The sequence below is a fragment of the Lutzomyia longipalpis genome, chromosome 1, assembly GCF_024334085.1.
Source record: "Lutzomyia longipalpis isolate SR_M1_2022 chromosome 1, ASM2433408v1".
Classification (NCBI taxonomy): Eukaryota; Metazoa; Arthropoda; class Insecta; order Diptera; family Psychodidae; genus Lutzomyia; species Lutzomyia longipalpis.
In genome coordinates this window covers 29,714,521-29,727,113 of record NC_074707.1, presented here as the reverse complement: position 1 = coordinate 29,727,113, position 12,593 = coordinate 29,714,521, and the positions used below count along the sequence as shown (strand labels likewise).

At 39.0% G+C, this 12,593-nt stretch overlaps 1 protein-coding gene across 1 annotated transcript; it reads left to right on the top strand.

Annotated features, from left to right (window-relative positions):
• The first annotated feature begins 432 nt into the window (after positions 1-432).
• Positions 433-10,645, top strand: LOC129797423 (U5 small nuclear ribonucleoprotein 200 kDa helicase). The gene is made up of 6 exons (XM_055839959.1): positions 433-576; positions 721-3,178; positions 3,251-6,223; positions 9,258-9,432; positions 9,499-10,024; positions 10,154-10,645. Exons 1-6 carry the CDS (start codon positions 532-534, stop codon positions 10,394-10,396), a joined length of 6,420 nt encoding a protein of 2,139 aa, XP_055695934.1. The 5' UTR covers positions 433-531; the 3' UTR covers positions 10,397-10,645.
• The last annotated feature ends 1,948 nt before the right edge of the window (positions 10,646-12,593 follow it).

The window sequence follows — 12,593 nt, the reverse complement described above, 5'->3', positions numbered from 1 at the left end:
AGACTCATTCAATCCAATTGATGTTAAGATGTCCTTTTTACGGATTTTTTATATAGATTTTGGAATATTTTTGTTTTTTGGACAAATTATCTAGTTACCTATCCCTAGCCTAGAGCGAAAATTTACAATCTGGTCTAGAGGTATTTAAAAAAATATTTCTTGAGGTGTCCAAAAACTTCAGCTTTTTTGGACATTTGCTTGATTATGAGAAAAAGAGAAAAATAATTTTGAATATTTTGTGAAGTGTCCAAAAACTTCAGCTTTTTGGACATTTTCTTGTTTATTTACATTATTATTTAATTATTTTTATGAAAAATATGAAAAAAATAAATTTTTGAAAATTTTTGACACATGCGACATCGGCTCATTTAGTCGACGATTTTGTCCAAAAACATACGGGTGTCCAAAAACTTCAGGGTGGTTCTCTTTGAGTGTGAAAAGGTTGTGTTTATTTACAAAACTTCCGCTGGAAAAGTGAGAATTTTGCGTTAAATACGGTGAATAAAGTGATTCTAGGAGTTCAATTCAGCTATGGCGGATGCTGCGGCTCGTCAGCTTCAGTATGAGTATAAAGCGGTAAGTCAAAATCATTAGAAAGTCACAAAAAATAAGAAAAATTTAAAAGCCCGACGCCTAACCTAACTTTGTACACGATTGTAAACGCACGGAGTTTGCAAAAATGTTCTGCAATTGTTTCATTGGCTCCTTTTTGCTTTCCAGAACTCCAATCTTGTCCTACAAGCTGATGTTCGACTCATCGAGAGGCCCCGACGGGATGAGGCTACTGGGGAGGTTGTATCGCTCGTGGGGAAGCTCGAGGGTACACGGATGGGTGATCGGTATCAGCGGACAAAACCCGAGAAGACAGAGGAGAGGAAGGCAAAGCGTCAGAAACGAGATGAAGCTCAATATGATTTTGATCGCATGAAGGGCGCCACACTTCTCTCGGAGGGCATTGATGAGATGGTGGGTATTGTCTATCGACCAAAGACTCAGGACACGCGTCAAACCTACGAGGTTCTCCTGAGCTTCATCCAGGAATCCCTGGGCGATCAACCACGAGACATTCTCTGTGGTGCTGCTGATGAGATCCTGGCTGTGCTGAAGAATGAGAAACTGAAAGATCGTGAGAAGAGAAAGGACATTGACTCACTCTTGGGCAATGTGACAGAAGAGAGATTCGCTCTCCTCGTGAATTTGGGCAAGAAAATCACTGATTTCGGGTCAGAAGCTGCAAGTTCTCTAAAGGTTACGGGAGAGGAGCAGATTGATGAGACATATGGAATAAATGTGCAGTTCGAGGAGTCTGAGGAGGAGAGCGATGAAGACATCTACGGTGAGATTCGCGAGGAAGATGGACAGGAAGAGGGTGAAGAAGCCCGCATTGATAACACACTCCATGCTGAGAATCTAGGTGGATCGGAAGAGTCTAAGAAGGAGAAAGCTCTGCATCCGCTGGACATTGACGCCTACTGGCTGCAGCGGTGTCTCAGTAAATTCTACAATGACGCCATGGTGTCCCAAGCGAAGGCATCGGAAGTCCTCAAGATCCTCAAAGACTCCAACGATGATCGAGATTGTGAGAATCAATTGGTCCTACTTCTTGGTTTTGATTGCTTCGACTTCATCAAGAAGCTGAAGAAGAATCGCGAAATGATTCTCTACTGTACAATGCTGGCGTCCAGTCAGAGTGAATCTGAGAGGCAGAAAATACGCGAACAGATGCGCTCTAGTCCGCATTTGGCCAAGATTCTACGACAGTTAGACACGGGGAAGAATATTGAGGATGATGACGATGGTCATACAACACGAGCACAGAAAAAGTACAAGGAGGAACAGATAAAGGGGGAGGAAGAGGGAGATCATTTGGGGAAGAATCGCAAAGTTTTGGAATTGGAGGATCTTGTCTTTGCTGCTGGATCGCATTTTATGGCTAACAAACGATGTCAGCTGCCGGATGGATCATTCCGGAAGCAGCGAAAGGGCTATGAGGAGGTGCACGTGCCTGCCCTGAAGCCCAAACCTTTCGATGAGGATGAAGAACTCGTGGGAATTGAAAAGCTTCCGAAGTACGTTCAGCCTGTTTTTGATGGCTTCAAAACACTAAATCGTATCCAGAGTCGTCTGTGGAAGGCAGCCCTGGAGACAGATGAGAATATGCTGCTGTGTGCCCCAACTGGAGCTGGTAAAACGAACGTGGCTCTCCTCACGATGATGCGTGAGATTGGGAAGCACATAAACGACGATGGATCCATAAATACAGACGAATTCAAGATCATCTATGTGGCCCCCATGCGATCACTTGTCCAGGAAATGGTGGGTAATTTCAGCAAGAGGCTGGGATGCTACAATCTCACCGTGTCCGAATTGACGGGAGACCATCAGCTGACACGAGAACAAATAGCCGCCACGCAGGTAATTGTGTGTACTCCTGAGAAATGGGATATTATCACACGCAAAGGGGGCGAGAAGACCTTCACGACGCTCGTGAGGCTCGTCATTGTGGATGAAATTCATCTGCTTCACGATGAACGTGGTCCGGTGTTGGAAGCTCTCGTGGCACGGACAATTCGTAACATTGAGACAACGCAGGAGGATATTCGGCTCATTGGATTGTCGGCAACATTGCCAAATTATCAGGATGTTGCCACATTCCTGCGCGTTCGCCCGGAAAAGGGGTTGTTCTACTTTGACAACAGCTTCCGTCCGGTGGCATTGGAACAGCAGTACATTGGTGTGACGGAGAAGAAGGCCCTCAAGAGGTTCCAGGTCATGAATGACATTGTTTATGAAAAGACAATTGAACATGCAGGACGCAATCAAGTTCTCATTTTTGTGCATTCACGCAAGGAAACGGGGAAGACAGCACGTGCCATCAGGGATATGTGCCTGGAGAAGGATACCCTGGGGAGTTTCCTGCGTGAGGGTTCAGCTAGTATGGAGGTGTTGCGATCGGAAGCTGAGCAAGTGAAAAATTCAGAATTGAAGGAACTTCTGCCGTATGGATTTGCTATTCATCATGCAGGAATGACCAGGGTGGACAGGACACTTGTGGAGGATTTGTTTGCAGATCGGCACATTCAGGTGCTCGTCTCTACAGCCACCCTGGCATGGGGAGTTAACCTCCCAGCTCACACTGTCATCATCAAGGGGACACAGGTGTACAACCCTGAGAAAGGTGAGCAAGATTTCTCTCTTCTCTTTCTTCTTGAATTTTAATAGATTTGTTTTTGTTTGTGCTTTTTTTCAGGTCGATGGACTGAATTGGGTGCTCTGGATGTCCTCCAGATGCTGGGACGAGCTGGTCGTCCTCAGTACGATACCAAAGGTGAAGGTATCTTGATTACAAATCACAGTGAATTGCAGTACTATCTCTCCTTGCTGAATCAACAGTTGCCCATTGAATCGCAATTTGTTTCTAAAATGCCCGATATGCTGAACGCGGAGATTGTCCTTGGTACCGTTCAGAGTGTTAAAGATGCAGTAAATTGGCTAGGGTACACCTACCTCTACATCCGAATGCTGCGTCAACCAACAATCTATGGAATTTCTCACGATCAAATCAAGGAAGATCCCCTTTTGGAGAATCACAGAGCGGATTTAGTTCACACAGCTGCTCTCCATCTCGATCGCAGCGAATTGATCAAGTATGATCGCAAGACAGGAAACTTGCAGGTTACCGAGTTGGGAAGAATTGCATCCCACTACTACTGCACCCATGAGACGATCATGACTTACAATCAATTGCTGAAGCCGACGTTGAGTGAGATTGAACTGTTCAGGGCTTTCTCACTCTCAGGAGAATTCAAAAATATCACAGTGAGGGAGGAAGAAAAGTTGGAGCTACAGAAGCTCATGGAGAGAGTTCCGATTCCCATTAAGGAGAGCATTGAGGAGCCAAGTGCAAAGGTGAATGTTCTTCTCCAAGCTTACATTTCACAATTGAAGCTTGAAGGATTCGCCCTCATGTCTGACATGGTGTACGTGACACAGTCTGCTTCGAGGCTCCTACGAGCAATCTACGAGATGGTTCTGTATCGTGGATGGGCTCAGCTAGCGGAGAAATCACTCACGCTGTGCAAAATGATTGATCGTCGTATGTGGCAATCCATGTCACCACTCCGGCAATTCCGAAAGATGCCCGAGGAGATTGTGAAGAAGATTGAAAAGAAAAACTTCCCATGGGAACGTTTGTATGATTTGGAGCCCAATGAGATCGGAGAGCTCGTGAGGGTGCCCAAATTGGGCAAGACAATCCACAAGTTTGTCCACCAATTTCCCAAACTCGATCTCTCAACGCACATTCAACCCATCAATACATCCACCCTACGCGTGGAGCTCAGCATCACCCCCGATTTCCAGTGGGATGAAAAAGTACACGGACAGTCGGAAGCTTTCTGGATTTTAGTTGAAGACGTGGATTCGGAAGTGATTCTGCATCATGAATTCTTCCTTCTTAAAATGAAATATTGCCAGGATGAGCATCTCATTAAATTCTTCGTTCCTGTCTTTGAGCCCTTGCCGCCGCAGTATTTCCTGCGCATTGTGTCAGACCGTTGGTTAGGAGCGGAAACGCAGCTTCCGGTCTCATTTAGACATCTAATTCTACCCGAAAAGAATCTACCGCCAACGGAATTGTTGGACCTCCAACCACTCCCGATCACAGCGCTGAGAAATCCAAAATATGAAGCCTTCTACAATGAACGCTTCCCACAATTCAATCCCATTCAGACGCAGGTCTTCAATGCGGTGTACAATAGTGACGACAATATCTACATTGGAGCCCCCACGGGATCAGGAAAGACCACCATTTCGGAATTTGCCATTTTCAGGCTTTTCTCCCAAAATCCCGAAGGACGCTGCGTGTATTTGGTGTCAAAGGAAGCTCAGGCGGATTTGATATTCAGTGAATGGCACACGCGATTTGGCCAGCTGCTCGGGCATAAGGTTGTCAAAATGACCGGTGAAACGGGAACAGATCTGAAACTCCTTGCCAAGGGTCAGATTATCATAACAACCGCTGACAAGTGGGACGTCCTCTCACGACGTTGGAAGCAACGAAAGAACGTGCAGAACATTCAGCTCTTCATTGTGGATGAACTGCAGCTTATTGGTGGAGAGGATGGACCTGTGCTGGAGGTTGTGTGCTCCAGAATGCGCTATATATCGTCGCAAATCGAAAAACAAATTCGCATTGTGGCTCTCTCGTCATCAATTGCAAATGCCAGAGATATTTCTCAATGGCTAGGATGCAATACAAGCGTTACATTCAGCTTCCATCCAAGCGTACGTCCAGTACCGCTTGAACTGCACGTTCAGGGCTTCAATATTACGCATCATGCATCGAGAATTGCAGCCATGTCCAAGCCAGTTTACAATGCGATTGTGAAGTATAGTCCCCATAAGCCGGTGATTGTCTTTGTATCATCGAGGAAGCAAGCCAGGCTCACATCAATTGACATTCTCACATATTGTGCAGCTGAAGCACAACCCAATAGATTCTTCCACGCTGAAGAGGAGGATATCAAACCATTCCTCGATCGTATGTCAGACAAAACGCTGAAGGAGACACTCTCACAGGGAGTTGCCTACATCCACGAAGGACTCACTCAGTCTGATCATAGACTCGTTGAGCAGCTCTTTGATTCTGGAGCTGTTCAAATTGCTGTCGTTACACGCGAATTGGCGTGGGGATTGAATATTTGCTCGCATTTGGTCATAATTATGGACACACAGTACTACAATGGAAAGAATCATTCATACGAAGACTATCCGGTAACGGATGTGATGCAAATGATCGGCAGAGCCAATCGTCCGCTGGAGGACAACGATGCAAAATGCGTGTTAATGTGTCAGAATTCAAAGAAAGAATTCTTCAAGAAATTCCTCAATGAGAGCCTCCCCGTGGAGAGTCACCTTGACCATCGACTTCACGATCACTTCAATGCTGAGATCGTGACAAAGACAATTGAGAATAAGCAAGATGCAGTGGATTACCTCACGTGGACCTTCCTCTATCGACGACTCACACAAAATCCCAACTACTACAACCTCCAGGGTGTCACGCACAGGCACCTTTCGGATCATCTGTCTGAACTTGTGGAGAACACCCTGTCTGATTTGGAGCAGTCAAAGTGCATCAGCATTGAAGATGACATGGATACATTGCCGCTCAATTTGGGAATGATTTCCGCATATTACTACATAAACTACACTACAATTGGTAAGTTTAATTCAACCTCCTTCTTGTCCTCTGTAAGATTTTCAGCGATCATTTAGTAGAAGGATCTCTATTTTCAGCAGATACAATGAAATTTTTTTTGTATCTGCATTAAACGAATTGACTTGGCTAACGTACATTAAATGACGTAGATGTAAATTTAGCACATCTTCTGGGAAATGAAGAAATTTAGAGGAATTTTCCGCGACAAAGATAAAGTCAAGAATGCGAATTTATTGATGGATAATTCTTTAAAATAGTTTTCAGGTTTGAATCAAATTTCGTCGAAATGAAAATAATGCTCATTTTGCGAATTTTAATTGCGTCAATTATAAATGATTTTTATTTTAAACGTTACAGCACTGTTTTTATAGAAACTTTAGGTATTGGCTCTTCAACTACAAAATATTTACATATAAAAAATTGTTCATAGGAATAACTTATTTTTTTAAAAGTTTGCTTATTGACAACAGATAAAGATTTTCCAAGAACGTTGAATAACTCGAATCCGTTAATTAACATCGAAAAATCCCCCACATCACGCTATGTTAAATTAATTATTTAACAAAGTGCTGAATGAAAACAAATTGCCTTATCATAATGAAAACATTATTAATAGTAATTTTTACCATTTACGAGAGTTGCGAGGCGGTCCAATTCGTTGCCAAGATTTGTTGCTAAATTTAGTTTTGTTAACAAACAGAGTTTTTATGAACCCTGCACTGCTTTTTGCCCTCTTTTAGATTTAGACTATAAATAATATATTGATATAGTGAATTCGAGAAACTTAGGTCCCGCCAGATTAAAAAAACTGTTTCCACGTGCAAGGTAGTGGACGTAAGGAAGAATAAGGAATAAGGAATACGTTAAAGGAATTTGGATTTATAAAAAAGGGAAGAAAAGTGGAAAAGTGATCAAGTCCAAATTGTGGTCCTCAGATTGCAAAGTAGTACCACGTGGACTAGTCATTAAATAAGAGACTATCCTAATTCAAAGAATTGACTGAAAAGAAATACAGTAATAGGTACGTTATTAGATTATGACTGAAGTTGTGAGTTTTTTAAATTAATAGTATTGAAGCGAATGAATTCTTTCATACTCTATTTTTATAATTGTCTATGCACTGGGCATTCAAACATAGTAATTATCAAAAAAAGATGACAGGTAAAACCAAAAAAACAATAAAAGTGAATTTTTTTCTATCTTGATTTGACAATTGCCCTGGCCAGAACAAGAATACGGGCATTCAGAATTTACTAGTCAAGTAATACCTTTATTATCATAGCTAACGATCATAATATAAGTGATTGTGTGTCCTATCGCAACAAAAAAATACTAAAGAAAAAAATCAGGAAAAGATATTTTTAACAATAATCAATATACTTATGATATCAAATTAAGATGCGTATCTCAATTTGATATCATAAGTATATTGATTTATTAAGCATATCGATTTACAACCACCTTCAAAAAATATTTTGGTTAGCTAAACTTTTTGTTTTCATTTCATTTCATTTATTTCACACACAATCCGCAACTTATAGATATTTCAACATCTCATCACCTTCCCATACTCAAAATGCCACGTCAAAGGGATAAACGCGGGAAAAAAAACCAAGGCTCATTTTGTCCGCGGAGCTCTCCCAAATTACCCGAAAAAAACATACATTTTGAAATAAACGTACCTAACAAAAAAAGCATATGGTAGACAAAATAAACGAATTAGGCTAAGTGCCTGGACGTAACAAAACGCATTTTAATACAATGCAAAGAAACGAAAAGTATTCGAGATACAGTTGAAGAGTTTTCATTGTAATCCTTCAAAAAATTAATGTTAAAATGTTGGCGAGCATCCAGGAAAAAATTGTAAGAAGTGATGCTATCTGAAACATACTCAAAAAGAACTTATTCATGAGAAACAAAAAAAATATATAAAGATTTTCTCGAGGATTGATATATGTTCGCTGAATTACGAAGAGACAAGATTTAGGTACTAATTTACCGAGAAATTTCTTTCACGAACAAAAGAATTTTTGATTCGCGAAAAACTAATAGAGAAAACATTTCCAAGCTCTGGCAAGAACAAAGTCCTTTACATACTGATAGATGCAGTGCAGCTATCAAAACCGAATGTAGTTTTCGTCTATCAAAAGAAAAGTGAGCCTAATCCAAGACGGAGACGACGGATACGAACATCAAATTTCTGGTTTGTCATGTTAACAACACATACAGACGTCCCCACTTACTTAGCTCCTCGGTTTAGCTGTAACCCGTTCAACACAGAAACGGGAATAATAGTTAAACCGACGAGCTAATTAAATGGGGACTACAATGAAGAAAGAACATTACCACCGGTAGATAATTGTCCAGGCCAGAATAAAAACACAAAATTGCAACGAAAGTTCTAATGAGTTATTCTTTTCTTTTTAATGGTTAATGAATTACGAGATAATAGTTCAACATTTCTGGAAAAATTGTATTTTAATAATGGAACAAACAAGTAGGAAACTATTTTATATGAAAATTAGTATAAAAAAACTTATTCGATGATTTGTTTTCAATCCCTGGAGCGACAATTGTTGTCCACAGAATAAAAAACGTTGACTTTGAAAATTTATGGTTAAAACCAACGTTAACAAGTCATTAAACTTTCTACCACATACTCTTTCGATTTTTAACACTTGGAGGATCGAGGTGTCTAACCTCAAAAGTTTGACCTTCATTTTCTCTTAAAAGAAAATATTTTTCCAATTTTTCTTTCGACGATCTTGAAGTAATGGAACTTTCCTACACACATATATGTAGAAGTTATCACGACATTTTTAAGAGATTTTATTCTATGACGATTTAAAAAATGTACAATTGGCCACTTTGGCCAGCAAAATCCTCCAAGGGTTAAGTATTGAATTTATTGAATCATTTTGAAGTTAATTGAACTTTTTTATCTTTTTTGAATAGATTGTAAAACTATTTTGTATGTTATTTCCAGAATTAGATATTTTTTTTTTTCAATAATTATCATTTTTTCTTCCAACAGAACTTTTCAGTTTGTCTCTCAATAGTAAGACAAAAATAAGGGGACTTTTGGAGATTATTTCCTCGGCAGCAGAGTACGAAGATATAGTTGTGCGGCACCATGAGGAGAATATCTTGAGGAGTTTGGCACAGCGCTTACCGAATAAACTAGTGGGCCCGAATGGCACCAGTCCAAAGTGAGTTTTGGCTCTTTTGAAAGGCAATCACGCGATTTGGAAAATAACTGATGATTTATTTTGCAGATACAATGATCCACATATAAAGACAAACCTCCTCCTTCAGGCGCACCTTTGCCGATTCCAACTGGGCCCTGAATTGCAGGGTGATACTGAGTTGATTTTGGGGAAGTCAATTCGTCTCATTCAGGCATGTGTGGATGTTCTCAGTTCCAATGGATGGCTTTCTCCAGCCGTGGCTGCCATGGAGTTGGCTCAGATGGTGACTCAGGGCATGTGGAGTAAAGATTCGTACTTGAAACAATTGCCACACTTCAATGGTGACATCATAAAGAGATGCACCGATAAGAATATTGAGACAGTATTTGACATTATGGAACTAGAGGATGATGATCGAAGCCGTTTGCTTCAGTTGACGGATGCTCAAATGGCAGATGTTGCGAGATTCTGCAATCGCTATCCAAATATTGAGCTGAACTTTGAGGTCCTCAGCAAGGATCGCATTAATTCGGGGTCAACGGTCAATGTGGTGGTACAGTTGGAGCGAGAAGATGAAGTCACTGGCCCGGTTATTGCTCCCTTCTTTCCACAGGTAAGTGTGAGCTTCTGTCATCGAGGTGATAAAGATGTTTATGTTATCTCTCAAAGTGATAAGATGGAGGAGAGAAAGAATTTTTATTACTTTTCCAACATTTCAAATTATTTTTTTTTCTTGGAACAGAAACGTGAAGAAGGATGGTGGGTTGTTATTGGTGATCCCCGATCAAATTCCCTTCTCTCCATCAAACGACTCACGCTGCAACAGAAGGCAAAGGTGAAATTGGACTTTGTGGCACCGAGTCCTGGCCAGCACGAATATACGTTATACTTCATGAGTGATTCCTACCTTGGATGCGATCAGGAATACAAATTTTCAATCAACGTGGGAGATTTTCAATCAGATAGTGGTTCAGACTCCGATTAAATACTTTGCGCCTGTGACACGCTACGTGGACGATTACCAAGGAAGATTAGATTGTGTTCCACATGCAAACTTCGAAAGTGTCTCCGGAGTATGAAAGAAAAAGGTACATTTACATTATTTTAGTGGACTAAATAAATATTTGCCAGCATTTCTGTAGAATTTGTTTGAGAAAATCAAATTTACTTTGCAAAAATATTGTATAATACCCTGCCGAAATTCGTGTGGGAGATAAAGCAATGTGAGAAAGTCTTTTGAGATTTCATTTATTTGTGATCTTTGCTACTATGGGGTATTCCTTTTCATTCTATCAAATTTTATGTAATTATGTTTTTTTTTACTTGGAACATTAATTTTCTTCTTTCAGAATGTTTCGCATTATTTTACCTTCTACACAAAAAAACTTGTTATTAAAGAAAGGAAATTAACTAAAAAATCATACTTTAAAATGAGATAAGTAGCAAAGAAAAAAAAACATTTTCTATTATAACAATGATTTATTTTGCTCATTTTGTTATCTATTTCTTTTTTGTCTCCTGATTCCTGATTTAATTTCATGCTTCGCAAAAGCTCATTTATTATTTTAATTTAAATGAGCAAATTGACTTTTATACTTTCGATTGCAATCGCGCACATGTATTGCAATTTAATTCTGTTTTATCTCGCAATTGAGGCATCCTTGTTTCGATGGGGTCATCTTTATTTAACAAAATGAGGTAGAATGTGCTTCACACGAGTCACTGAGCACAGATCATTTTGGTTGTTGTACATTCAACGAAAGTTTCCTTTATCGCAATGGGGTGCGATAAAAATTTCTTGGTACATTGTTTAATTTTAAGACACAATGGAGAATAATCTTCATTTGTAAATGACTTTTCACTCTCGATCTTTTTTTTCTATATCAATATTTTCACTTTTGCTCGTTCATTCTCTCGTATTCGGAGAGAAACCTTAAGAAGCTGGGAGGTCAAGTTTTTTTTTTGCATTTGATAGGAGCTCAATAAAAGAGCTTTTTTGTGTGAAGATGAAAAAGAAGAAGAAAAAAAGATGAGAATGTAAAGAAATGGCTTGCTAATTAAATAAAAAATACATTCATAATAGGTTATCGCTATTTTTATCATTAGTCCAATTTTCAATAGGGGAGAGAGAAAGTGAAAAGTATTGGCACAAGGGGCAGAGAGAGCGCCAGTGTGGTCATATGATGTGGCCATATGTTTTTCCCCCAGAAAAATTTCATGCAATCCTTATTGACTTTTTTTTTGCAGCGATTTTGTATAAATATTGAAAAATCTTTCTGTTTTTTGTCTATCTCTGCATTTTTTTTGGACGGTGGTAATTCAAATAATAAAATTATACATTCGACAAGATTGTGTGGCAAAAATTGCGTCTCCTTTCGCTCGTTTCGTCCAGTAGAAAGTAGTACAAGGAGAAAATTATACGCCATACCGATGTTTAAGGTTACTTACCTAATTAGGAGACTTTAATAAATTCATTATTTTCTCTGGGAAATTATTGAATGCTAAAAGGAAAATGAAAATCTTTGAAAATATGTAGAGTAGAGATATCTCTGATTAGTTAATTTTCAAACATGATAGAAAAAAAACATTTTACGTTAGAAACAAATGTCAAACCTTAAAAAAATCGTGAAAAATTAGAATAGAATTGTGAAACGTTAGAAAAAAAATCTCAAACGTTAAAACTAATCTTGAATATTAGAAAAGAAACGTCAAGTTTTAAAGAAAATTGCCAATTTTTTTAAAAATCTTTACGTAAAATGATTGTAAAAAAAAAACATCAAGTCGTTTTTTAACCCATTTACAAAGTTAAATAATTTACAAAATCGACAAAATCACAGCTAAAAGAGGAATCAAAAAATTCAAGCTACTCTGAAAGTCCTAAAAAAAGGAATATAAACTCGGTTTACCAATTTCTTCAAATACTTTTTCAAATCTCTTCAAGATGCATTTTTTATATTTATTTACATTTTTCAATTTATATGTAGAACCCTATACTTATTCAAATTGTGTCTAAAACAATTCTACTCTCTCCACGGATTCATTATTATTTTCAAAATTCCCAATTTTCCCCAATTACGTTGTATGGATGACGTCAAAAAGATTAAAAACCTTAGGAAACTTCCTATCCCTATTTAATGGAAAATTTTACACGAAAATGAAGCATTTTTTAGCGACTGATTGGA

Bases quoted from the DNA above. Each gene is read 5' to 3' on its own strand.
- LOC129797423 (XM_055839959.1), top strand. From the start codon at position 532: ATGGCGGATGCTGCGGCTCGTCAGCTTCAGTATGAGTATAAAGCG. The intron at 3,179-3,250 runs GTGAGCAAGATT...GCTTTTTTTCAG, and splicing joins GGTGTACAACCCTGAGAAAG to GTCGATGGACTGAATTGGGT. The intron at 9,433-9,498 runs GTGAGTTTTGGC...TTTATTTTGCAG, and splicing joins CCGAATGGCACCAGTCCAAA to ATACAATGATCCACATATAA.